This window comes from Colossoma macropomum, unplaced genomic scaffold (genome assembly GCF_904425465.1).
Source record: "Colossoma macropomum unplaced genomic scaffold, Colossoma_macropomum, whole genome shotgun sequence".
Taxonomy (NCBI): domain Eukaryota; kingdom Metazoa; phylum Chordata; class Actinopteri; order Characiformes; family Serrasalmidae; genus Colossoma; species Colossoma macropomum.
In genome coordinates, this window is record NW_023495456.1 from 953,247 (window position 1) to 977,863 (window position 24,617).

At 42.2% G+C, this 24,617-nt stretch overlaps 1 protein-coding gene, 1 long non-coding RNA gene and 3 other non-coding genes across 6 annotated transcripts; 1 reads left to right on the plus strand and 4 right to left on the minus strand.

Annotated features, from left to right (window-relative positions):
- Positions 1 to 23: 23 nt before the first annotated feature.
- LOC118802110 lies at positions 24 to 5,706 on the minus strand. 2 transcript variants are annotated; one of them, XR_005006621.1, is made up of 8 exons: positions 5,651 to 5,706; positions 4,970 to 5,015; positions 3,690 to 3,747; positions 2,779 to 2,844; positions 2,527 to 2,573; positions 1,745 to 1,791; positions 1,502 to 1,559; positions 24 to 143 (listed from the first exon to the last, which is right to left on the minus strand). It is a non-coding gene; the product is annotated as an uncharacterized LOC118802110 (long non-coding RNA). The 2 variants fall into 2 exon arrangements; XR_005006622.1 differs by having other exon boundaries at positions 2,306 to 2,573.
- LOC118802141 lies at positions 1,624 to 1,697 on the minus strand. The gene has a single exon (XR_005006625.1). It is a non-coding gene; the product is annotated as a small nucleolar RNA SNORD99 (small nucleolar RNA).
- LOC118802143 lies at positions 3,819 to 3,954 on the minus strand. Its single transcript, XR_005006626.1, has one exon. It is a non-coding gene; the product is annotated as a small nucleolar RNA SNORA16B/SNORA16A family (small nucleolar RNA).
- On the minus strand, positions 5,120 to 5,261 carry LOC118802144. Its single transcript, XR_005006627.1, has one exon. It is a non-coding gene; the product is annotated as a small nucleolar RNA SNORA16B/SNORA16A family (small nucleolar RNA).
- A 1,080-nt stretch (positions 5,707 to 6,786) lies between the features above and the next one.
- Positions 6,787 to 24,264, plus strand: rab42a (RAB42, member RAS oncogene family a). The gene is made up of 2 exons (XM_036562610.1): positions 6,787 to 7,154; positions 23,063 to 24,264. The coding sequence occupies exons 1-2, from the start codon at positions 6,940 to 6,942 to the stop codon at positions 23,487 to 23,489; spliced, it is 642 nt and encodes a 213-aa protein (XP_036418503.1). The 5' UTR covers positions 6,787 to 6,939; the 3' UTR covers positions 23,490 to 24,264.
- The last annotated feature ends 353 nt before the right edge of the window (positions 24,265 to 24,617 follow it).

Consider the following 24,617-nt stretch of genomic DNA (forward strand, 5'->3'; position numbering starts at 1 on the left):
AATAAAGTAATACAAAAACCGAGTGAGCTCATTCGCTTTATTGCATTAGGAAACGCTCAGGACTGTACTGACGTCACCGAAAAGCCGTTTCTGCAGCCACAGCTTCGCCTGCCAGCTCCACACACAGCTCCGTTCAGCCATTCCTATGCAGGGAATGGAAAACAAGTCAATAATGCATTGTCCACTCTTCACTCGGTCAATCTGAAATAAGGTCATGCATTAGGAATCGGTCATACAAAGGTGGATTTTCTTGCTTAGCTGGCTAATTTGAAGCTTAGTTCACCACCCAACTTTATTTTCTCACCACAGTGGCTCAACTTTACACAAGAAAACGCCAAACGCCGACTGATGTCGCACAGCTAGCGGGCCCTGGGGCGGGTTAAGTTCTGAATTTTAAGTGATCAAAAGGGCGGAGGCTGAAAAACCTGATGTACAGACAGGACGGCGATGCATACGGAGTGATTTTTAAACCCGTTTTACAAACGAGGCCCCAGGTTTTTGTGCAAATTGCTTGAAGTTATTTCCCTATAATTTGTATAATATAAAAAGACCCCCAGAAAAATGATACAGAAACTACTTTGTCTACTCAAATGTGGAAAAATCACTTTAGCAAAGGCAAAATTAATCCTGATACAGGCAAGTAATTATATTGTGATAATTTATGTCAATATGGTTTTCTGGTGATATGCATGATTTGCTCACTACGTTTTAAGTAGTGAGCATAATTAGGCCTGTTTAGACTTTAACCTCTTATTCTCCAGGGTATATTTGGGTTTTCCATCTGAATTTACATGACTAAATCTTAAGGCAGGTAATAAACGGTGTTTTTTGTAAAAGCTCCCCTCAAATGAACAGAAATTGTTGAACATGTTTTCTGTTTTATAACATAACATGTTATGATCATACACATGTATGTAATAATATAGCTATGTTTACAATTTACTGCTGAAAGCCAAAAAAATCTTAGATGCTATAGTTTATAAACATTTTTACAGAGCAGATCACTGAAGAGACGCCATCTGGGATCCAGTTTGTAGCTCAGATTTGTGGAAAAATGGGTCGACTTTCAGTAGAAAAAAAAAGCTTTTTATTATAAGGGTTTAAAATTAAATTACCCATCTATTTGACTGGAAAGAAGACACACCTTTAGAATGTAGCTTATGAAATATGCAAGTTATGAAGTAAAGAATATGAAGTGCGTTTTGGGGCCACCGGAAGTTCCAGTGTTATTCTAGTGTTTTTCTAAGTGGTAGTAAAGGTTCTACTGTGTCTGTTCCGACTTCTATTAAACCACAGGAAAATATTGTGATGCAGATCATGAAAATGTTTAAGTATCGTGATTTTTCCATATCGCCCACTCCCTACCATCTAAATGTGTTTCATGCGCAGATTATTCACAGCCCAAATACCTGAATCTGGGTTAAAGCTGACCACTGTCGTAAAACGAGTTAACTTGGGTGCATTTATGTTTTGTGATGCTGAAACTTGGACCATGTTTTACCTTTGATGACCCACATGCAGTCAAACCAGGACTCCTTCCACAGCCGGTAAACCTACAGCTGATCACAGAAGGGAAAATGATTAAACTCTGCACTACACAGAAACACAGCTGCACAGGTTCTGCACAGATCTCAGTCCCATATCCGCAAGATTCATCCAGCAGTCACTATCAAAAAATGGTGTCATCCTTGATCAGTTTACGTTTCAAACTACACGATTCAGTTTATGCACTTAACTGACGTACCTGATTAACTTCAGATGGACGCACGGCGACTGCGTCGGCTCAGCACCCTGGACAAAGAGACAAATCAGCAACGTCTTAGATTTGCACAAAATTTTAGAGCAAGAAAGGACAGTTTATATTCTCTTGTTTAATATGAAGATTATGGGCACGACTGATTCAGTATTTTGTCTACAGAAAACATTACACAAAAATATTTTTTTAAATGGACATTAGGTCAGGCAGCATGACTTCTGTAAAATGTAACTGCAATTTTTCTGGACAAACTGCGATTAAAATGTGATTTTTCTATAAGTTAAAACCAAAGCCACCCCCAAGAAGTCCAGCACATCCATTTTTCAGGCCTGGAGCTTCTAGTGCATCGACTGCCAGCTCACAAGCTGTTAGGCGAGATCTGACCACTTAAAACGTTTACTGATGTAGCGTAATTAAAACTGCAACTTAATTTTAATTTGCAGCCTTTAAAATTAAAAGGGAAGTGATAAAATCTTCAGCCCAGCTAGAATTTTATTTAGAGATAATGGAAACGAATTTTGGCAACATTGCAGTTATTCAAACATTCACACTTGACTCAATGATTAATATGAAGGCAGTGTGTTCCTTGGTTTTTCCAACGCTGAACTGACGTGTAGGGCAGTCGAGTGACCGTCACAGACACCAGCCAGCCTGGACAGTCAAAGTCTCCCCGTTACTTTAGCACGAAGTTGGAGAATCTATCCTACTGACCACAGCACAGATCCTTAGGAACCGTGCATCAGGATTAGTTTCAGAGTCAGATTGTGTACCTGTCACTGAAGATGGACGTCCAGCTCAGGAGGAGAGGTCACAACACCTAAAATCAGAGAATCAGAAGAGAGACATTACTACGATGATCGGGAGCCGACGAAGATGCGCAGAACGGGTTTCGATGCAAACCATGACTCAGGAAAGTGGGTTTTTGTTTCATAACAGAGCTGCGCTCTCAGAGAGGGCAAGTTAGTGTCATCACAGCCAGGTCCAATTTAGTGGTCAGCAAAAACAAAGGCACTTCAATTTACCTCTTTCAGTAGAGGAGCCAGGATCATCTTGACCACAATGTCAGCCAGGGGAACATGAGATTTCACCTGCAGTGACGAGAAGAGAGATCAATTAGGGAAACTTCAAGATTTGCAGTTAAACAGCACCAAGTCTGGTTACGGCTCAGTGTTGAGGTTAGGAAGATTCTCATAACTGAAGTCTCAGATAGGGCAAGTGGGTCATCACAGCCAACACAAGGAGGCCTCTTTTCCACCACAGGGCTGGACGGTTCTGAGCACGGAGGGAGGAGACCGTTCCAGTGCTTAAAACCCAGCAGTGAGGAGCTGAACTTTACCCTCCTTTGCCATCACTTTATTTGAGGGTCCCATTTCACAGGGCAAGATTTTAAACACTACCCCTGTAACTCCGTTCCAAGGGGTTAGGGTGACAAATAAGGGGTAGGGGTAAAAAGAAATGGGATTGGGCCTCGGGGCATTTTCATATTTGGGCCGTTTCAGTGTCTTAAGTGAACCAAGACCTCCGAGTCATGGTTTCTTCGGCACGTCAACACGCCAAACGAACTCAGACCCTCTAAATGGCCCGAGAAACAGACCACCAAGGATCATTTCTAAGGTTCTACTCAGGATAAAACCTGCTTGTGATTGGCGATAAGACAAGGCAACTTACATTGTGAACACATAAGAACTTGGATCATTTGCAATTGGTTCCCTTTAACAGAACTCAGTTCGGTTATTTTAAAACGAACTGTGAAAAGGCTCAGCGCAGTTCTCCTCTATTTAGTGTCCCGGCTCTGATTTAAGAACACAGGAGATGGAAAAAGAAACCGTACCTAGTTTCAAGAGTGCGGATCAGTGCAAAACAGCACAGTACGGCCCTGAGAACCATTTGTGGAAAAGAGGCCCTAAATGAGTAGAACGTGAATGCAAATTACCAGCAGCTTCCATTCCTTCGTCAAGGTGGCGCCGACTGCCGAGAACCTGCCACTACACCTGCAACGAGGAAGCAGGTGTCAGAAAGCAGCCTGAACATCTTAAAGCATTCTTAACCAACAGTGAAGGCAAGTTGTCCTTTTCCTTAATGTTGCTGAAGCGGCTACGTTACAGCCGAACAGCGACCGTCGGCAAAAGCGATTCTTTAGGCTCCCTTTTGACCGCGCCTGCTACGAGGGAACAGGAGCGACTTCGATAAGGGCCAGAGGCGTTCGCTAAAGCCAAAATCTGATCTACACAGCCGAAGTTACATGACTACCTTAAAGGGAAATTCCACCAACATTTCAATTTTTGCATGATTTAGCAGCTGAGAAAGTAACTGAGTGGTTCGATGCAAAATGGTTCAAGATTTCAGGCCAAAAGCTTTAACACTACTGTAAAATGATGCCTCACATCAGACAGTGAATTCATAACAGCTTCATGTAGTAACTTTCTGTGAGGGAGCCTTTATAGGTGGACGTCTGGTTCCTATCACCATCATTGTGAACAGTCCGGACTAAAATGGAGCATTTCACACCAAAACACTCTAAATGACTTTACATGTTAACCGCTCAATTATGCACAAGTTAAAAAAACAGGAGGAATTCCCTTTAATAGCAGAAGGGCAAGTCCAACCAATTTCCAAAGTTTCTAAGCAATTTAGTCTTGAGATTGGATTCATTCAGAGTGGTTTGGTGTGAAATGGTTCAGATGTTTTTACAGTGGTGGTGACAGGAACCAGGGGTCGCCATGACAACAACACAAATATAGACATTTTATTTACTATCAAAACCACCAGTGAACATAAACAAGTCTTCTGAGCTTATATGGGATGTTGACGAAGGAAAATAGTGGAAAACCTGAAATACTAAGTTTTTCTTTGGGGACTATTTTGCTTCACAACACCCTGCATATTATGTATCCCTCCACACTGAATAACTTAAATGGATTAAAATACATGTTAAACTTTCACAAAACAGTGCGTCAGTCATCAGGCAGTGAATTCATAACCATTCCATGTAATAACTGTGAGGGAGCTTTTAGAGGTGGACGTCTGGTTCCTATCACCACCGTGAACATTTCTGACTCTAGAATGGAGTCTTTCACACCAAACCACTCTGAATGACTATGTATACCTGTTAACCTTTTAATTATGCAGATTCTTTTTAAAAACCGGTGGGGTTCCCCTTTAAATGCACTTCTGCCCCAGACTCCAGCAGCTTAGCCTAGTTTAACTACTTACCTTGATTTAAGTCCTGACAGAAGTTCATGACGTCATTTACAATCATCTGCAACAAAGAAAACAGAGGCTGAGTAACTGGAGTATTTTAGGACATTCCCAAAGGAAAAAGTCCATGTTAAACCGAGTAGTTTACTAGCTGACCAGCTAAAACAGTGTCCTTCCCCATATTTGTTGCTGACCAGTTAACGTTTACAGAAACTGGGCAGCGACCGTCGGTGGAAGTTTCACTATAGGCGCCTTGTTGACCGATTCAACCACAATACAGACAAAATCGACTTCGATAAGGGCCTCGATGAAGCTAATTTCACTGATTTATCCAGAACAAACGCCGGGTCCACCTTAAATGGTGCAACAGTCGTTACACCGGCTGAGGCGACAGAATGCAACTCAAGCACCATTTAAGGTGGAACCGATAAATTCGAACAAAAACCGACTTCAGCTTCAGAAAAAACACTTTTGATTAGCATTTAAACATAAACTGCAGGATGGAGTAGACCCGGCTGAGAAAGGCGTGAGCCGCCACGCTCAAACATACTTCCAAATAATACATATTAAATGGTTCTGAACTTCCTCAAAACCCTCCTCTACTTAATCTTAACCACCCAAACTACCCAAAACAACAAACAAACAATATAATAAACTCCAAAAACCGCTGGATGGCTTTGGATTACAAAGACTTACCTCCACCACCGTCACTGGAGTGCAGAGCAAGAGGGAAGCAGTGGGGCGGCGTTTTCTCTTATGTCGTCTGTTCCTACACGCTGATTGGCTGGTTAGTTGCGTCACCTTGGGAAGCATTGTGGGAAATGTAGTGCGACATCTAAACGAATAAAACTCGTGTATTTATTTACATAAAACGTACGAAATAAATACAGGGGGTGGGCAGTTAGCACAAGACAGTTGCATTTACAGCCATATCAATACAAAATGCCAGAGAAGCAGCTTTACACACATTACAGAATAAAAGTCTAAAGTCGTGATATGGTTTGGAATAAAAGTGGCAGATTGGTAAAATACGTAATCACTTTTATTTTTTCATTGCAAAAAAATGAGAATGTTCTGCAGCAGCCAACTGTATCTGCACTGTCTGGATCAGCAGGGGGCAGTCTCGCTCACTAGCAGTCCAGGTGAAAAGCAATAATTTGAGTTATAAGTGTCAGACCTTTATGAGATAATTTTATTATTTGAGTTTAACAGACATAAAAGATGCCACTGTATTTCATAATAAACATTTAATATTAGTCTATTATAGCGCATTGTATTCTGTAGCCGTTTAAAATAAATAAATTATTATTTATTATTAATAAAAAAATAAAAAAAACAACACATTTTGCCTCTCGTCGCTTACCGCAGGTATGCGCCCACCACCACTGCCCACCAGGGCCAGGTTTCAGTACCATGGACAGGGCAGCGTTCCAGTTTATAAGGTGCATTGGAACGGACGCAGTGAGAAGCACAAGGCAGGTGTTTCCGATAAAGTGGCCACAAGGTAGGTGTTTCTAATAAAGTGGCCAAATAGTGGAAGCATAAGGTTCGTGTTTCCAATACAGTGGCCAGTGAGTGGAAGCACGAGGTAGATGTTTCTAATAAAGTGGCCAGGAAGCACGAGGTAGGTGTTTCTAATAAAGTGGCCAGGAAGCAAAAGAAGTAGGTGTTTCGAGTTGGGGGTTTCTAATAAAGTGGCCAGTGCGTGGCCACGTAGTGGGGGCGCGAGACAACCAGTGCACACAGGCTGTACGGGCCTAGGTGCACGGGCCATCAGGAGATGCGAACGTCACGTGACTGCAGCAGCAGCAGCGCTCGCGCACACGCGCCACCCTCTTCCTCCTCCTCGCCGTCTGCTTCAGTGTCCTCAATGTAAACACCGCGTCCGCGCGCTTTTGTTGTTGTAATTCTAGGGGTTTTTTGCGCGCCTCGCCTTTTTTGCGCACCTGTCGTTTTTTGCGCGCCTCGCCTCGCCTCGCCATGCCATGGATATCCTGTGGCAATACCAGTTCAGGATCATCTTGCTGGGCGACTCCACCGTGGGCAAATCCTCTCTGCTCAAGAGGTTCACGGACGGCGTGTACAGCGACGTGGCTGACCCCACGGTCGGTGTGGATTTCTACGCGCGCTCGCTGGACATCGAGCCTGGGGTGAAGATAAAGCTGCAGCTGTGGGACACCGCCGGCCAGGAGCGATTCAGGTGGGCATTGTGGGGGTTTTGGAGGGGCTTTTCTCACGTGATTGAGATGATTTGAGATGCATGAGATGCATCGAGACCTGCATAGATGATGCGCTTCCCCAGTACGGCGTTTTTCTTCGACGAGGCTGAAGTTGGCTTCCCTGTTAGCCAGCTTCTGGTTCGAATTTGCCCGTTCCACCTTAAACGGTGCAGCAGCTCCATTCTTATAGTTCGAATTTTATCGTTCCACCTTAAACGATGCAGCAGCTCCATTCATCTAGTTTGAATTTTCCCGTGCCACCTTAAATGGTGCACGGGTTACGTTCTTCTTTGCTAGAAATTTTCCGTTCCACCTTAAATGGTGCAGCAGTTACATTCTTCTTGGTCGAAATTTCCAGTTCCACCTTAAATGGTGCACGGGTTACGTTCTACTTTGCTAGAAATTTGCCGGTTCCACCTTAAACGGTGTAGCAATTAACGTGCTTCTTGTTAGAAATTTCCCATTCCACCTTAAATGGTGCAGCAGGTACGTTCTTCTTGGTCCAATTTTCCCGTTCCACCTTAAATGGTGCAGCAGTTATGTTCTTTGCTGGAAATTTTCCGTTCCACCTTAAATGGTGCAGCAGTTGCATTCTTCTTTGCTGGATATTTTCCGTTCCACCTTAAATGGTGCAGCAGTTGCATTCTTTCCCGTTCCACGGCGCCAGAAAGTAACTGCTACCTAATTTAAGGTGGAACGGGGAAATTCAAGAAAGAAGAATGTAACTGCTGCACCATTTAAGGTGGAACGGGGAAATATCAAACCAACTTCAGCCTCGTTTTTCTTTGCATCATCACTGTAAGTATCTGACCACAGTGCTCCGTCTGCTGAGGCATTTCATCACCCTATAAGGCCCGTTCAGGGTTTCCAGCTCATTTCCTCCCTCTGAGACGACAGAAACCGTGTAGCTGCACCTCAACGCTCGGAAACCGAGCCGTTCATTCGTGGATGGCGGCCGGTTTTCAGGCCCTCGGTTGTATAACAGCCTCAGAGGCGAGAGCCGCTGAATATGACCGAGCTGTGGACGATCAGCAGGTCAGCCTGCCCGCTTATCTCATCTCTCATCACTCATCACTCATCACTTCACCTCCGTGGCTGCTGTGAGACAGCACTGCTCTGCTTAACGCCGAGTGAATGAGTGAAGTAAACAAACAGACCCCCTCTCTTCCCTCCCCTCCCCTCCCCTCCTCTCCTCTCCCCTCCCCTCCTCTCCATTCATTTATCCCATCACTCTCTCCTGGATCTCTCCTCCCTGAGTGTGATTCAGCCTCACATCACATCCAGCTGCCTTCACAAGCTTTAGTTTCTCTGATGCTGCTGCATTCAAAAGCACTGCAAGCCTTTCAGGGTCTGTCCTACAGTACAGGGTTCTTTAAGGGTTCTTTAGTAATAACAGTGGTTCTACATAGAACCATTTGCATGCTTAAATGGTTCTTTGCATGGTGAAATGGTTCCTCACATTGATGAAGATGTGTTGTGTATTTTTAAAAAAAATGGTTCTGTATAGAACCAAAAGGGTTCTGCTGTTGGTACAGTGTCAAGCTTACAAGTAACAATAGAAAATCCCTTTTTGGTGCTTGTTCGAAAAGATCCTTTCTAGAACCACATACAGCACCTTCAGAACCATTTCACCATGTAGAGAGTCATTTGATCGTGCAAAGGGTTCTTTGAGTGTTCATAGTTCTATATAGAACCATTGCTTTTACTAAAGAACCCTTAAAGAACCAGCTTTTTAAGAGCGTTCAGTGTCAGGTTTGTAACAATAAAAAAGTTTTTTTTGTGCTACATAGAACCGTTTTCCAAAAGGTTCTGTATGGAACCATATCCAACACATTTTCCATCAATCTGAAGAACCGTTTCAACCACGCAAAGAACTGTTTAAGCATGAAATGGATCTTTGAGCGTTCATGGTTCTATATAGAATCATTGTCTTTACTAAAGAACCTTTGAAGAACCATCTTTTTAAAGGATGTACAATATCAAGCTTGTAACAATAGAAGAACCCTTTTTGGTGCTTTTTCAAAAAGGTTCTACATACAACGATATACAACACATTCTCCGTCGATCTGAAGAACGATTTCACCAGGCAGAAAAACATTGAAGCATGCATATGGTTCTTTGAGTGTTCATGGTTCTATATAGAACCATTTCTTTACTAAAGAACCCTTGAAGAACCTTTTTTTTTCAAGAGTGTACAATATCATAGATGTATGATGTCAAATCGTATTTTAATAGTTTGACAGTCCTACACACTTAAAGATGATGGTTCTTTAGTAAAGAAAATGGTTCTATATGGAACCATGACCACTCAATGAACCCCTAATTGAAGGGTTCTATGCTGGTGAAACTGTTCTTCAGATTGATGGAGAATGAGCTGTATATGTTTCTATATGGCCAAGTAATATGAGGATCTTATTTACACGGAGGTTCATTTTATTTCCAGATATTGCTTCTGTGTGAACCATCGCAGTGCCTCGCTGTAAACCAGCCAATCAGAGCAGAGCTCATCTGATTATCAATTCATTCACTTTCTTCTTCTCGCTCTCAGGGAGCTTTTCTTGCCACTGTCGCCACTGGCGACGCCCAGTAGGGCTTAGAACCGGATTTTCTGTAAAGCTGCTTTGTGATCACACCTGTTGTAAAAAGCTCTATATAAATAAACTTGATTGATAAAAAACGTGAAGATCTATGAATATGCATGAGTATGCAAATTTTAAACACCCTCCATTGCATCTTGGGCCCTAAACCACCCACCATCCCTTCACTACCAGGGAACAGTGTTGCCAGATTGGGCGAGTCCCTGCCAAATTTGGATTTTGGTTGGATTTGGCAGGTGGAAGAAGTGCTTTGGTGATTGGATAGAATATGGACTGACTTGTTATTTGGGCAGGTTTTTAAAAAAGAATATCAAATAAATAAAAACTGCAGTTCCAAAAAAGTTGGGATGGTATGTGAAATACTGTTAAAAACAGAAATGAGTGTTAGGTCAGTTCTGTTTGACCTGTATTACATTGAAAATTGCACTGAAACACAATATTTGATGTTCTACCTTATGGATTTTATTGTTTTTTTTTAATATGCACTCATTTTAAAATTGATGATGGCACCATGTTCCAGAAAAGGTGGGACAGGAGTGTGTTTATCACTGTGTTACACCACCTTTCCTTTTAGCAGCACTTAATAAACGTTTGCGGACTGAAAACACAAACTGATCCAGTTTTGAAAGCCAAACTTTTTGCCTTTCTTCTGTTGCAGAAGTCTTTAGCTGTGCAGCCGTTCGGGGCCTTTGTTGTTGTATTTTGTGCTTAATAGTGCGACATCTTTTCAAGGCGAGACAGTTCTGCACTGCAGGCACCGCGTTCTCTGATTACGCAGCCATGCTGTTGTAACACGTGCAGCGCGTGGCTTGGTGTTGTCATGTTGAAATAAGCCTGGATGTCACTAAAAGGCAGCACAATTTGCTTCAAAATGTGTTCAGTGTTAATGGTGCCTTGACAGATGTGCAGGTTACCCACTAATACCCCCCCTCACACCATCACAGAGGCTGGATTTTGAACTTTACGCTGGTAACAATCTGGATGCTCATTCTCTTCTTTAGCCAGGAGAACACAACATCCATTATTTCCATAAACAGTCTAAAAGTTTGACTCGTCAAACCACAATACACGTTTCCACTGAGCATCAGTCATTTCAGAGGAGCTTGAGCCCAAAGAAGTCGGCGGCGTTTCTGGACATTGTTGATATTCAGTTCAATTAATCTTTATTGCCATTATGCATCTGCAGGGAGTATAACGTAACATGTTCGGGCTGCTTCTCTGGTGCATAAACATTGAGACAAGGACAAGTGAGATGATAGTATGCATACCTAAATAAATATAGAATAAATATAGAATAAACTAAAGACACAGATGTGTACTGGTGCATAGAGTAGAGCTGAAAGATTAATCATTTTTATATCGAAATTACAATTTGAAAAAAGTGCAATTTTCAAATCACAAGAGCTGCAATCTTTATTATATGTCATTAACAGTGTTGCCTTAACAAGTTTTAAATGGAAAAATAAAATAATAACAGAGCTTGTGAACTGTCTGTAGATGAGTTACACCAATCAGAAGCAACAAAACACCCATGACATCACAACCATCACAACTAGCTGGTAGTCTGATGCACTCAGCATTCAAGATTCATGCCAGAAAAAGTGAATATTCTGCTCTTCTTGGCCAAAAAAAGAGGCTCTGACATTTATGGAATTATGGAAACTTACTGCATTTAAATTGCAATCAAATTGAAATATTTGTCAGAAAATTCACAATTCGATATTTTCCCCAAATCGTTCAGCCCTAGCATAGAGTGTGTAAACGTGTGTGCAAAATACGTGCTGCAGTTTTAGAGGTAGCGTTCAATAAACAGTGGTATGAGTGTTAGTGAAGTGTTTGGTCCAAGTATTTATGAAGTCAGACAGCAGATCGGAATAACATTAAAGTGCAGTGTGCATATAGTCCAAGTTGTGTTTGTTTTCATGATCTGGTTGGGGGCTGTTGGTGTGACCAGTTTAACAGCTCGAGGGTAGATATATGGCTTCCACTGCGCATTTTACAGTCTTGTTTTTGTGGATGCAGTGATTGACGGTGTTTATCAACAGTGTTTTTTTTTCAAAGTATTCCCGAGCTGATGTGGTGAAATCCACCGCAGAATCATGCTGGTTTTTAATGCAGTGCTGTCTGAGGAGTCGAACACTCAATTGTGGTTTTCAGCCTTTTCCTTTTACACACAGAGATTTCTCTGCTTTCCCTGAATCTTGTGATGATATTAAGCACAGTGGAGGGTGAAATACCTAAAATCCTTGTCATCCCTGCCTGAGGAACGTTATTTTAAAACTGTTGGGTTTTTGATCGATGCATTTTGTGGCAAAGTGGTGAGCCTCGACCCATCCTCGCTGCTAAAGGGCTCAGCCTTTTCGTGGATGCTCCTTTTATATCCAAGTATGAGCGCATCACCTGTTTAAGATGTTTTTTGAACATTTTTACAATGTTCCTCCTCTTAAATTACCCCGTCACAACTTTTTTAGAACGTGTTACAGGCATCAATTTTAGAATCAGCAAATATTTACAAGAATGACAATGAGCCATTCGTGTCTGGGAGTCAAAGAGAGCACGATTGGCCTCGCGCTCTGGGTGGGTCGGATGGCCCCCCGTCTACCCCCATCACCCGAACACGATGCTAGTCAGCACATGCGTCTGTGAGCTGACGTAACAGAACTGGAGGTTAGTGTTCTCCGAGCGCGTTCGGCTGTCCGGTGACGTTGTATGAGCAGCAGTTCGAAAAGCGGTGGAGCTTCACAGGTCTCGGAGGAAGCCTGTGGTAGCCTTCGCCCTCCTAGTGCTGGTAGCAGGGCTGGGCGATTTAATCGAAAAGTAATCGAAACCAACATTCAGAACCTCTAACCGGCGTAATCTCGCCCTTGACGGTTATTTAGATTTTTTTTAAATTCTGTTAATCCTTTCCCCTCTGTGTGTTCATGTACTGCCCCCTTAAAACTTACTACCGTGTGTGTGGTCACGTGACTCCACCACGTCCACTCTGCGACATGGAAGCTAAGGCTACATTTACACAGCAGGTAAAAGTGGCCCAAATCTGATTGTTTTGTTTGGCTGTTCAGATTATCTTCTAAATGTGATCTGTATCATCAGTCTGAACAGATCAGCTCCTAAACTGACCCACATGCACTAAAGAACAGAGCGTCACGCTGCTTCACGGCTCATCCAGAGGTAAACAATCACGACTGCCAACGAACGCCAGTCGCTCCCGGAGGATCAGCTTCATCTTCACCAGCATCACAGGAGCCATCATGAAGCTTCACTGACTGACAGCTGGGCTCATCACCCAGAATGTGTTGGAGCTGTAAAAAGGGCGCGGTCACTTCTTTGGTTCGCGTCCTCGGATTCTTTAAACTCTGCTTTCAGACTTTTAACTGTTCTCTGACGCTGCAGCCTCTTTCTCCTGCGGCCGCGTTCGGACACTTCTTTAAGAATCTCTTCGTTTTGGATTTTGGATGAGTCTCTTCTAATTTTTGTACAGAAACATCAGCCTAAATGTTTTTGAGTCTCAGCAGCGCGAAATTATAACGAATGTTGAGTCGGATGAATTCTGATCTGGCTGTTGAGACGATTTACATTAAGATATGCAGAGCACATTTACATTACAAACCTTTTCAGTGAACTATGAGGGCAAAACAACAAACGAACAAACAAAAAAATAAAATAGTTCATTAATTGTAATTGAGGTAAAACATTCAATTAATTAATATTGATTTGAGGTCATATCGCCCAGCACTAGCTGGTAGTATCGTGTGATTGGGGAAATGACTAAATTGGGGAGAGAAAAAAATACAATGAAGTTGTTAAGATAAAACATTATATTTCCAGTATTGTATATTAATGATAAAATTATTTTCTGTTCATTTTGCTCTTGTTATGTTATTGTTTTGCTATCCGATGTGTACCAGAGGAGAATGGGTTCCCCTTTTGAGTCTTGGCGACGCTCAGTAAGGCTTAGACCTGGATTTTCTGTAAAGCTGCTTTGTGATCACACCTGTAAAAAGCTCCATATAAATAAACTTGACTCATAAAAGATGTGAAGATCTATGAATATGCACGAGTGTGCAAATTGTAAACGCCCTCCATTGCATCTTGGGCCCTAAACTACCCCCTTCCCTTCACTACCAAGGATTGGTGTTGCCAGATTGGGTGAGTCCCTGCCAAATTTGGTGGATTTTGGTTGGATTTGGCAGGTGGGAAAGTGCTTTGGTGATTGGATAGAATATGGACTGACTTGTTGTTATCTGGGCAGGTTTTAGGAACATATATGAAATGGTTAATCTGCATTATTACAACCCAAATTCCAAAGACAGTATGTGCATATAGTCCAAGGTGTGTTTGTTTTCATGATCTGGTGGGGGCTGCTGGTGTGACCAGTTTAACAGCTCGAGGGTAGATACACCCATCAGGCATAACATTCTGACCACCTCCTTGTTTCTGCGCTCATTGTCCATTTTATCAGCTCCACTTACTATATAGGTGCACTTTGTAGTTCTACAGTTACAGACTGTAGTCCATCTGTTTCTCTGATACTTTTTTTTACCCTGTTCTTCAGTGGTCAGGACCCCCATGGACCCTCACAGAGCAGGTACTATTTGGGTGGTGGATCATTCTCAGCACTGCAGTAACACTGACGTGGTGGTGGTGTGTTAGTGTGTGTTGTGTAGTGTAGTGTGTGTTGTGTAGTGTAGTGTGTGTTGTGCTGGTCTGAGTGGATCAGACACAGCAGTGCTGCTGGAGTTTTTAAACACTGTGTCCACTCACTGTCCACTCTATTAGACACTCCTACCTTGTCAGTCCACCTTGTAGATGTAAAGTCAGAGACGATAGCTCATCTGCTGCTGCACAGTTTGTGTTGGTCATCCTCTAGTCCTTCATCAGTGGTCACAGGACGCTGCCCACAGGACGCTGTTGGCTGGATATTTTTGGTTGGTGGACTATTCTCAGTCCAGCAGTGACAATGAGGTGTTTAAAAACTCCAGCAGCACTGCTGTGTCTGATCCACTCAGACCAACACAACACACACTAACACACCACCACCACGTCAGTGTTACTGCAGTGCTGAGAATCCATGGGGTTCCTGACCACTGAAGAACAGGATAAAAGGGGGCTAAGAAAGTATCAGAGAAACAGATGGACTACAGTCTGTAACTGTAGAACTACAAAGTGCACCTATATAGTAAGTGGAGCTGATAAAATGGACAATGAGCGTAGAAACAAGGAGGTGGTCAGAATGTTATGCCTGATCGGTGTGTATGTCTTCCACTGCGCATAGTACAGTCTTAAGTTGATTTTGCTGATATTTGAGTAGGCCTAACTTCACCCCACAACGAGTCAAGTATCAAAACTTTGACTGACATACATTTTAGTCTTTAGGAGGACTTTACTATGCTACTAGATAGTTTCCGTTTCACTCAGTATGTAGATTTTCCCACCCATGACAAAAAGCCAAACTCTATTCTAGTTTGTTCTTCTCTGTTAACTGTACTGAATCTCCATCCTCTGCTGTTTCCACTTTCTGATCATAAGCTCCTGTTCTCTGTGCTGTGTGCTGCTCTCGCCGAGTGACTTAATTCATTAGCACCTTTGCAAGCTAAATCTGACTCTTTTAGCACCTCTGCCTTCTGGGACACTTCTGAACTTCGCGGTATGAAGCAGGCTGGCCTTTGGTTGGAAAGACTTAACAGATCAAAACTTTCTGTTCATGTAAGCTTATAATCAACACATTATCTGCCCACAGAGATGCCTTCCTCGTTACTAAAGCCGGGGTTACACTACACGCCTTTTACCCCGATTTTAGCCCTGATTCTCAGTCTGGCTGAGTCTGAGCTGCTCGGCTCTAGTCTGCAGATTTTTGGGACAGTCGGAGTCGATGGATGTGGAATATCAATTTGACACTTGTCAGAATTTTAAATACCACAATAATTTATTTATTCTAACTACACACTCCAAACATCTCACATATGAAGTCAGCTACGTTAATGCCAAGAGGAGTTACCCAGTTGGAGTGAGGAGATCTTTAAAGGGGAATTTCAGTGATTTTTCTAAATTTCCTCATAATTCAGCCATTGAGATTGTCATGCAGAGTGGTTTGGTGTGAAATGGTTCAGATGTCCTTACAGTGGTGGTGATAGGAACCAGGCGTCGCCATGACTACAACACAAATATAGACATTTTATTTATTATCCAAAACCACCAGTGAACCTATATATATATAACTTTTTGTGAGGGAGCTTTTAGAGGTGGATGTCTGGTTCCTATCACTACCACTGTGAACAGTTCTGACTCCACACCAAACCACTCTGAATGACTTTGTTTACATCGTAACCATTTCATTACGCATACGTTTTGAAAAATAGGTAAAATTCCCTTTAAGGAAGACTGAAGCACAGCCAGTAGAATTGGTGCCACATGCGTGCTAAAGGTCACCGTAGCAGTCAGCTAGAGGGATATAAATGGGTTGTAAATCGGTCTGTGGATCAGTGGAACTGTGTACTGTGGTACGCACCACTGGGATGTTTTGGAGTGATCCAGCACTGACCATCCAACATCAGCACCTGACCTCACTAGGCTGATATAAAAATGTAATATGATGCTTACCTAGCCTTTAATCACGGTCACCGTCATGGCCATTAAGTACAAGTTGTTAAATTGTCAGGACAAAAGCAGAAAATACATCTTTAACAGAAATTTATACAACAGTTGAATCTAATCTCAGCTGTGTGAGTCAGCGAGTCACTCTTTCCCTTTATTACAGCTTTCATTCTTTTCAGGAGACTCTCTAATAAATCTGCAGACACACCTCCAGCACGCAGAGTATTTATTGAACCCCACTGAACTCTACACACACACACACACACACACACACACACACAGACATTTATTGCTGCTGTCATTCTGTTGTTTTTTGCAATAATTTGCGGTGCACTTTATGACCGCTGCCCTCTGCCACTTTTTGACCGCTGCTCTGCTCTTTCCACCTTACTGCACATGAAATCTTACTTTCATGCTCTTTGTACAAAACTCCTCAAGTCATTTAAGTGACCCTTATTAGTCCGACAACGGGGGAATTTCACCTCCGCATTTTGACCCATCCATGGAGTGAAACACCACATACACACTAGTGAACACACACGCTAGGGGGCAGTGAACACACTTGCCCAGAGCGATGGGCAGCCCTATCCACGGCACCCAGGGAGCAGTTGGGGGTTAGGTGTCTTGATCAAGGGCACTTCAGTCACGTACTGTCGGCTCAGGGGATCAAACCGGCGACCTTCCAGGGCTGGTTCCCTAACCGCCTGCCCAGAACTGCCCCCACTAAGTTTACTAACGTATGTGTACCTCTTTGTGTGTTAACAGTGAATTAGCACAGTAAGGGTTTCATTGTATGGTGTAAACGCCTGGTTTACTGTGTATATGACAGTAAAACTGTTGAAAGTTCAGTCTTAGAAGTTGGTTTATCATTTTCTAAGGTAAGATAATCCTTTATTAGTCCCAAAACATGGAAATTCACAGTGCTACAGCAGCAAAGGGAGAGCAAGACACTCGGGAAAAGAAATAACAAAAAGAGAATTAAAAGCTTAATTAACCTTATTAATTACTTAACAAGGTTACAGCTTGTTACTTATTTCTGTATAGACAATATAAATAATACTATAGATAAAAAAATATAAACTCTATCCTTCATATGAAATCTATATATAAAAATTATCAATGTAAACATTATAAATAAAAAAAGCAATAAAAATAAATAAATATTTACACCGTAAGGATATTTTACCCAAATTGCACATGGAATATTGATTATATTGCACATGGGAATGTTGATGAATTAACAATATAAACGTTATAAATAGAAAAGTAAAATCTTCACTAAAATCTTTACACTATAGAGATATTTTACACATAATGCACATGGATTATTGATCATTTACTGAAGTAATCAAACACATTCAGTGGTGTTGAGGTCTGGACTCTGGGGTGGTCAGTCCATCGTTCAGCTTCTTTGTTTGATGTGTCCGTCTCCTTTTCTCAGTGAGGTTCTTCTTGATCAGCTACACATCCTTTCAGACCCACAGCGCTGAGTCGTCTTCTCACAGTGGAAGGATGGACAGAAACACCTGTGGATGTTTTCAGATCTGATCAGCTTGATTTTCTCCTCTCTCTCAGAGATGAAAGCTTTAAGTGCTGTTTATCTGATGGGGGCAGTTTTGGGGTCGACCAGCTCTTCCAGGTGGTTGTTAGGAGCCGCATTTTCTCTGTCGCTTTTAGTCATTTTTGAACTCCAGTTTTGGAAACTCCTTCTTGACTTTCTCCTTCCTTAAGCAAGTGGATTATCTTGTATTTAATCTCCTCTGGAATATCTTGTAAAAATGAATCAGTTGTACTCAATGGCTGTTTTTGACAAATTCCAGTTTTCCAGTTTTGGAAACTCCTGTTTTTTCACTCCGACTTTCTCCTTCCTTATGCAAGGGGATTATATCTAATCTCAAAATATCTCCTGAAACATAAATAACTTGTGCTTAATGGGTGTTTTGACTGTAAATTAAATAATGAACAGTGATTATTGACTTGTCCACAGTACAGTACGTTTCAGTTGCTAAGACTCACTGATACTCTACATAAGAACGGTCACATGTTCTTGCTAAACATGTTTCCCCTGCTGTGGTAGTTCAGCTAATCCTGTGGCTGAAAATGTTGCTGCTGTATTTGTGCGATGTATAGAACACAGTACGGCTGATTGTGTTAAAGAGAACATCGAGCCTCATTCACCAACATCTTCCTAAGTCTGTTCTTAAATGTGTTCTTGAGAAAGGTCCTAAGAAAAAGTCTACGTCTGATTTGTGTTGTGTTCTAAAAGGGCAGAACTGTTCTCACCTTTGTGCTCTTGAGTTTGTGTAGATTCTGTTCTTACCTAAGAACAGTGGTGGACGAAGTACACAAACCATGTACTGGAGTTAAAGTAGAGACACCCAAGGTAAAATATTACTCCAGTAAAAGTAGAAGTTCCTCCCTTTAGACCTCCACTTGAGTAAAAGTACAAAAGTATTTGCCTTCAAATGTACTTAAGTATCAAAAGTAAAAGTACTAAAAGATTAATTATGACTCTGATGTCCTGTTATCATTTCTGTAACAAGACTCGCTTCATTAACTCATTTTAGGTGAAAATACTCCAGTGTCTCTCTTGGTAAACCAGTCTTTTAATAGAGTCATTAATTAGTGACGCTGATGTCTATTAAAATTATCATAAGCACAAAACACTGAAGGCGAACAGTTTCCATCAGGTAGAACTGAGTGGCTCTGAAATCACTTTTTACAAACAAGCAAAGTTTCAGTTTAAGATTTATTTGAACTTAGTTCCAAGTTTAAGATTAATAAACTTTAAACTCAGATTCACAAATGAGTTTCCTTTACTAAACTGCGTCTGTAGGTCTCTGTTCATAAACTTAAACTAGCCAAAACTAATTTACTATAAAATGAAATAATGTTTGTATAAATTCCGAAAAAAGTCTCGTCAGTCTCAACTGCATATGAGTACATATTTCTATATTGTGGTCTGTTTACACAAAGTTAGGTTAGTTCATCATTTATGTTGAATAGACTCTCCCAAAATTTTACGCTGCTGCACTGATGTTGAACCGTGTGCTGCACTGGGTCGGTATGACCAACAGGTCAAAACAAGCTCAAAACAAAGTGACTGCTGTTCCCTGATTGGTGTTCTTGCTTTGCGCTCCTTTCGTTTTGACATGTTATGTTTTTATACACACATAAACCAAAAGGAACGACAGATTTCTCATAATGTAGTGGAGTAAAAAGTGAGATATTTGACTTTGAAATGTAGTGGAGTGAAAGTAAAAAGTCACCCAAAATTGAAATACTTCAGTAAAGTACAGATACACGAAAAACTACTTAAGTACAGTAATGAATTACATTTACTTAGTTACTGTCCACCACTGCCTAAGAACAAACCTCAAATAAGAGAACATTGGTGAATCAGAGTCTTCGTAAAAATCCATAAGTGGGTTTTAGAAGAAATTTCTTCTTAAGAACGGTTGGTGAACGAGGCCCATTGATTCACACGGTGCTACTCATTTGTACAAATTTGAAAACAAAGCTTGGATCATGATATGAATCAAAGTGCTTCAGCGTCTCAGATGTTCTACAAGGGCAAACTGAGCTGATTCTGCACAGCAGGCAGTTCTTCATGCAGGTACATCAGCGCAAAACCTGTCGCTTCGGTTCAGAGCTTGCGGAATATGTTTCAGCTCCTATCAGCAGGATCCAAAGTCATTGTGACAAAAAGAAAGACTCTTTATTTTTAAAAGTACATGAAAGGTTCTTGGCTTGAACGTACGGATCTTGAGAAACCCTTTAGGGTCCTTTTTATTGTGTTGAGTATTTTTAAAGCTTGAAAACATTATTTACACTTGTGCATCTCATTTACAGAAATGGTTCTTTTAAAGGGGCCACATTTTACATTTTTCTTGTATTTTTATATTTTTGAGGCTCATGTATGACATCTGTATGGGTTTAACTCATTTTCATGACCATTTTCCAACCTCTGTTTTATCCCTTAGGCTGGGTTTTTGCCAGAAATTACATGTTCTATTCATTTTCTAGGTGAAAATAAATATCCTCTACAGGGAAAAACAAATATGGCATTTTAGTGCACAATTTCTTTTGATTTATAGAGTTTAACATATTTCAAAAACATAAAATTCACAAAACATTTTATGTTTTGTTTTTTCCCCCCCAATATATTCAAGTAACTTGTTTAACTAATTTAACTTATTGTCACTTGGAAAATCAAATAAAACATGTATTTTGAGTGTGCATTTGATTGTATATGTAAATGAATGTTCTGATTGGCTGCGCCTCATTCAAAATACAGTCCAGGCTAAAACATTCCTTACAACTTCAATGTAAGTGGGCGGAGCTAAACCGCCTTAGGCTGTAGTAGATATATGGTAATGCCATGTTGACTCATGTTTGCTTGTTTTAGAGTTTGTATTTTTATATTTTATTTAGATATTTTCAAAGCAGCAGCCGTAACTGTTTAAGTTAATGATGCATTTTCACTACAGTGAGCCGACTTGCTTCCCTTGACAACTGTTGGTCGTTTTGGGGGCGTGTCACCAAAACAAAGAGGGAACATCTAGCCCAGGGGTTGGAACCCAAATGTTAAGAAGAGCCATTTTGTCTTTTCAACAAAAATCAAACCTTCTTGGGAGCCACAACATTTTATGTCCATTTTACCATCTTGGCTGTAAATGTGTCTCAGTATGTGCTGATGTTCTGGTATAGACTAAAAAACATAATATAAACGAAAACACAGACTCACTTTGCTCTGCTTTAAGCTTTAGCTCAGCTATAACCGCTTTTCTCACATCTCCAGCAGGAAACTTTTCCTCAAAAGTAGAACAGTTTCTTGTAAAATGTCTCTCAACGTTCGACTTTTCATGAGGCTGAAGTCGCTTCTCATTCGCCAGCTTTTCCTGTTCCACCTTAAATGGTGCCTGAGGTGCCAGAGTGTAACTGCTGCACCATTTAAGGTGGAACGGGAAAATTCGAACGACAGGCTTCAGCTTCACAACTTTTTAGTTTTTCAGTTTCTTCTTGCAAATTAAACGTATCAGGAAACCAGCTGGAGTGATTATAAATGAAAATCAGTCCATTAATCTCCAAATTATCAATGTTCATCTTAAATCTCTCTCTTTGCCGTTTCGTTAGCTACTAGCTAGGTGAGACTGTTGTCTGTGTTGCTATGGTGACCAGCAGTCTGCACTGATCTTCAGGGTTAAAGGGTGAATTAGCAGTTCTACATTAACTCCAGAGTTTAAGACCATTTATTGTTAAACTGTGTTGAACGATCAGCAGAGCTTTATTTTACTGTAAAGGAGGATTATTTTATTTTCACCTACAAATCAGATTCAGCTGTGGAGCCACAACAGGACAGTAAAAGAGCCGCATGTTGCCGACCCCTGATCTATGCAGAGGTATAGACCAGTTCTGAGCCAGAAAGCAGCCTAATATTGTTTTATAACCTTAAACAAATCATCTGACATGATAATAATGTTTTATGAACTGTTACATCTCCTGCTCGGTGTGCTTTCCAGTGATAAACTTCAGCGTGTGACTGTGGGCGTGACACAGTCATCTGTTTCAACAATTTAATTGGTTGCCACTCAGTTCATTTGCATAAAGTTCATCCAGAATGAGGGAGCAGAGAGAGGCTGTGCATCAGTGGCCTTATGTGTCAGTTATACGTATATTTTGTAATTTCTCGCCTAATCATAGCACGTTATGACACGTTCTGTTTAAAGTATCAAAAAATATCCAACACAAAATGCGAATCATTATGCATTACGTCATCGTTTACATCACTCAGGCTACTTTCACGTTACAAGCCTCATTGCTCAAATACGATCAAATCTGTCATCACTGTGAACGAGCCGGCATCCTTAAATGAGCCGCATGCGCACAACCTAACCAATCACGTGCATCATGAACAGCAAACAAGCTATCGGGCAGAACGAGCCTTCGCTCCAAATATAATTAGCTCTAAACAGCTCTCAGCTTCATTATTAGAGCGAGACGAAGGAGAAGAAGGTGAGATGAGCTGCTTTTTTACCATTTACAGGCTTTAATTTCTGTTCGGGGCTGCTGCCATGGTAACGAAAGCACATGAATTCTGATCTGAGCTCCTCATTAAAGTCGCACGGCCACGAATCGGATACATATCTGACTTTGGACCACATGTGAAAGGCTGCGTTCACATTACCAGGTTGAAGTGGCACAAATCTGATTTTTTTGCCCTAATGTGACTCAGATCTGATGTTTTCAGGGCTGTGTGGACACAAATCTGATCTTTTTAAATCCGACCTGAGTCACTTTCATATGTGGTCCTAGATCGGATACGTATCCGATTCGTGGCCATGCGACCTTAATGTGACGCTCAGTTCGGAATCCATGTGCTTTTTTTCCACTGCGCCGTCATTCAGTGTTACCATGGCAGCAGCGCCGAACAGAAGTTAAAGCCTGTAAACGATGGAAAAGCAGCTCATCTCACCTTTTTCTCCTTCATCTCGCTTTGCGTGTCCACACAGCCCTGAAAACATCAGATCTGAGTCACATTAGGGTAAAAAAATCGGATTTGTGCCGTTTCAACATGGTAATATGAATGTAGCCTTACACACTTCTTAAAATTTCAGCACCCTCAACCTAAAACACCCACGTTGCTGACTTCAGCCCCTGTTTAACGCACTGAATTTGTTTTGTTTTTGGCTCTCCAGGTCCATCACCACTTCCTATTACCGTAACTCGGTGGGCGGCCTCCTGGTCTTCGACCTGACCAATCGGAAAACCTTCGACCACGTGCGGGAGTGGCACCGCGAGGTCAGCGAGCACATCCTGCCGCACCACATGGTCTACATCCTGGTGGGCCACAAGAGCGACCTGAACCGGGAGCGCAAGGTGTCTCGGGACGAGGCGGAGCAGCTGGCGGCCGAGCTGGGCGTGCGCTACGTGGAGACGTCGGCCAAGTGCAACAGCAACGTGGAGCGTGCCTTCGAGCTGCTCACGCGCGACATCTACGAGCTGATGAAGATGGGCGAGATCTCCACCCGCGACGGCTGGGACGGCGTGAAGAGCGGCCTGACCGCCAAGGTCCTGTACCCGGCCGAGGAGGAGGCGGAGAGGGAGAAGAGCTGCAACTGCTGACTCGGGCCGACCGCACTTTAACCTTTCACCTGTTTGTGTCCGTGTCAGTCCGTCGCTCACTTTTCACGCCTTCGCTCCCCCTGTCGGGCCTCGGCGAGGGCCCAGGGACGCCATCGCACCGCTCGCCCCCTGCACTGTTGTCGTCGTCGGTCTCCACGCTGGGAAAATGCAGTTTCGTGAACTAAGCTTCTCTGAATTGGATAGACCTCAGGTTGGATAAATCTGAGCCTGGATGGACAGAGCACAGCTCTGAGGGAGAGCCATCAGCTCCAGGAAGACGTCTCGGAAGTGTCGTTGTTGAAAGACTTGGTGCCAGACTTCTGTTTTTGTGTTCACAGGGTTCCCCATGTTCTCTTCCAGCTGTAAAGCTCTTGTTCCTTTTGTCGTATAGTGATGAGACCCTCAGAAGTCATGCATTTAGAGGCCACGACACACTGACCCAACATGCCAACTAAGTAGGGATGTGCATTCTGAGTGATTTTGACATCTGTAAGAGTTAAACAATGGAAAAATTATTCAGCTGACAACAACAATTCTCATAATCAAGGTGTCCATTGTGACGCCCTTTTCTAAAATCTTGAACTTAAATGGGGGACGGACGCCCCTAGATTGGCAGCAGTGCTTAATTCAGTGGATACTTAGCTATAGCCACTTTTCCACTGCATGGTATCCGCTCGACTCGACTCTAATCGGCTTTTTTTGGTTTTCCACCAGGCAAATCTGGTACCTGATACCTGGTACCGGGTACTGTTTTTGGTACCACCTCCATCAAGGTTAAAGGCTAAACAGATATTCTAACGGTAGCTACCAGGTTAGCGTAGCCTCTTGTGTCGCCTTTTTTGAGCAACCAGAATCGTCTGAACTCTGATGTCGTTTTTGCCAGACTCTCCTCTTTTGTCTTGCTGTCATCAGCCTCTCCTGAGCAAAACGTCTCCTTCACGTCAGCAGTTTCATTTGGCCTCACGGCTACATTGAGGAGGTGCTATATCTGCAGCGGGAAATGAAGTAGCTGGTACCAAAAGCGAGTAAATTCGAGTCGAGCCGAGTCAAGCTGAGCTGGCACCATGCAGTGGAAAAGCGGCTTACGCTTATGATGGAGGCAGGTGGGCAGCAGTGGTGCTTAATCCC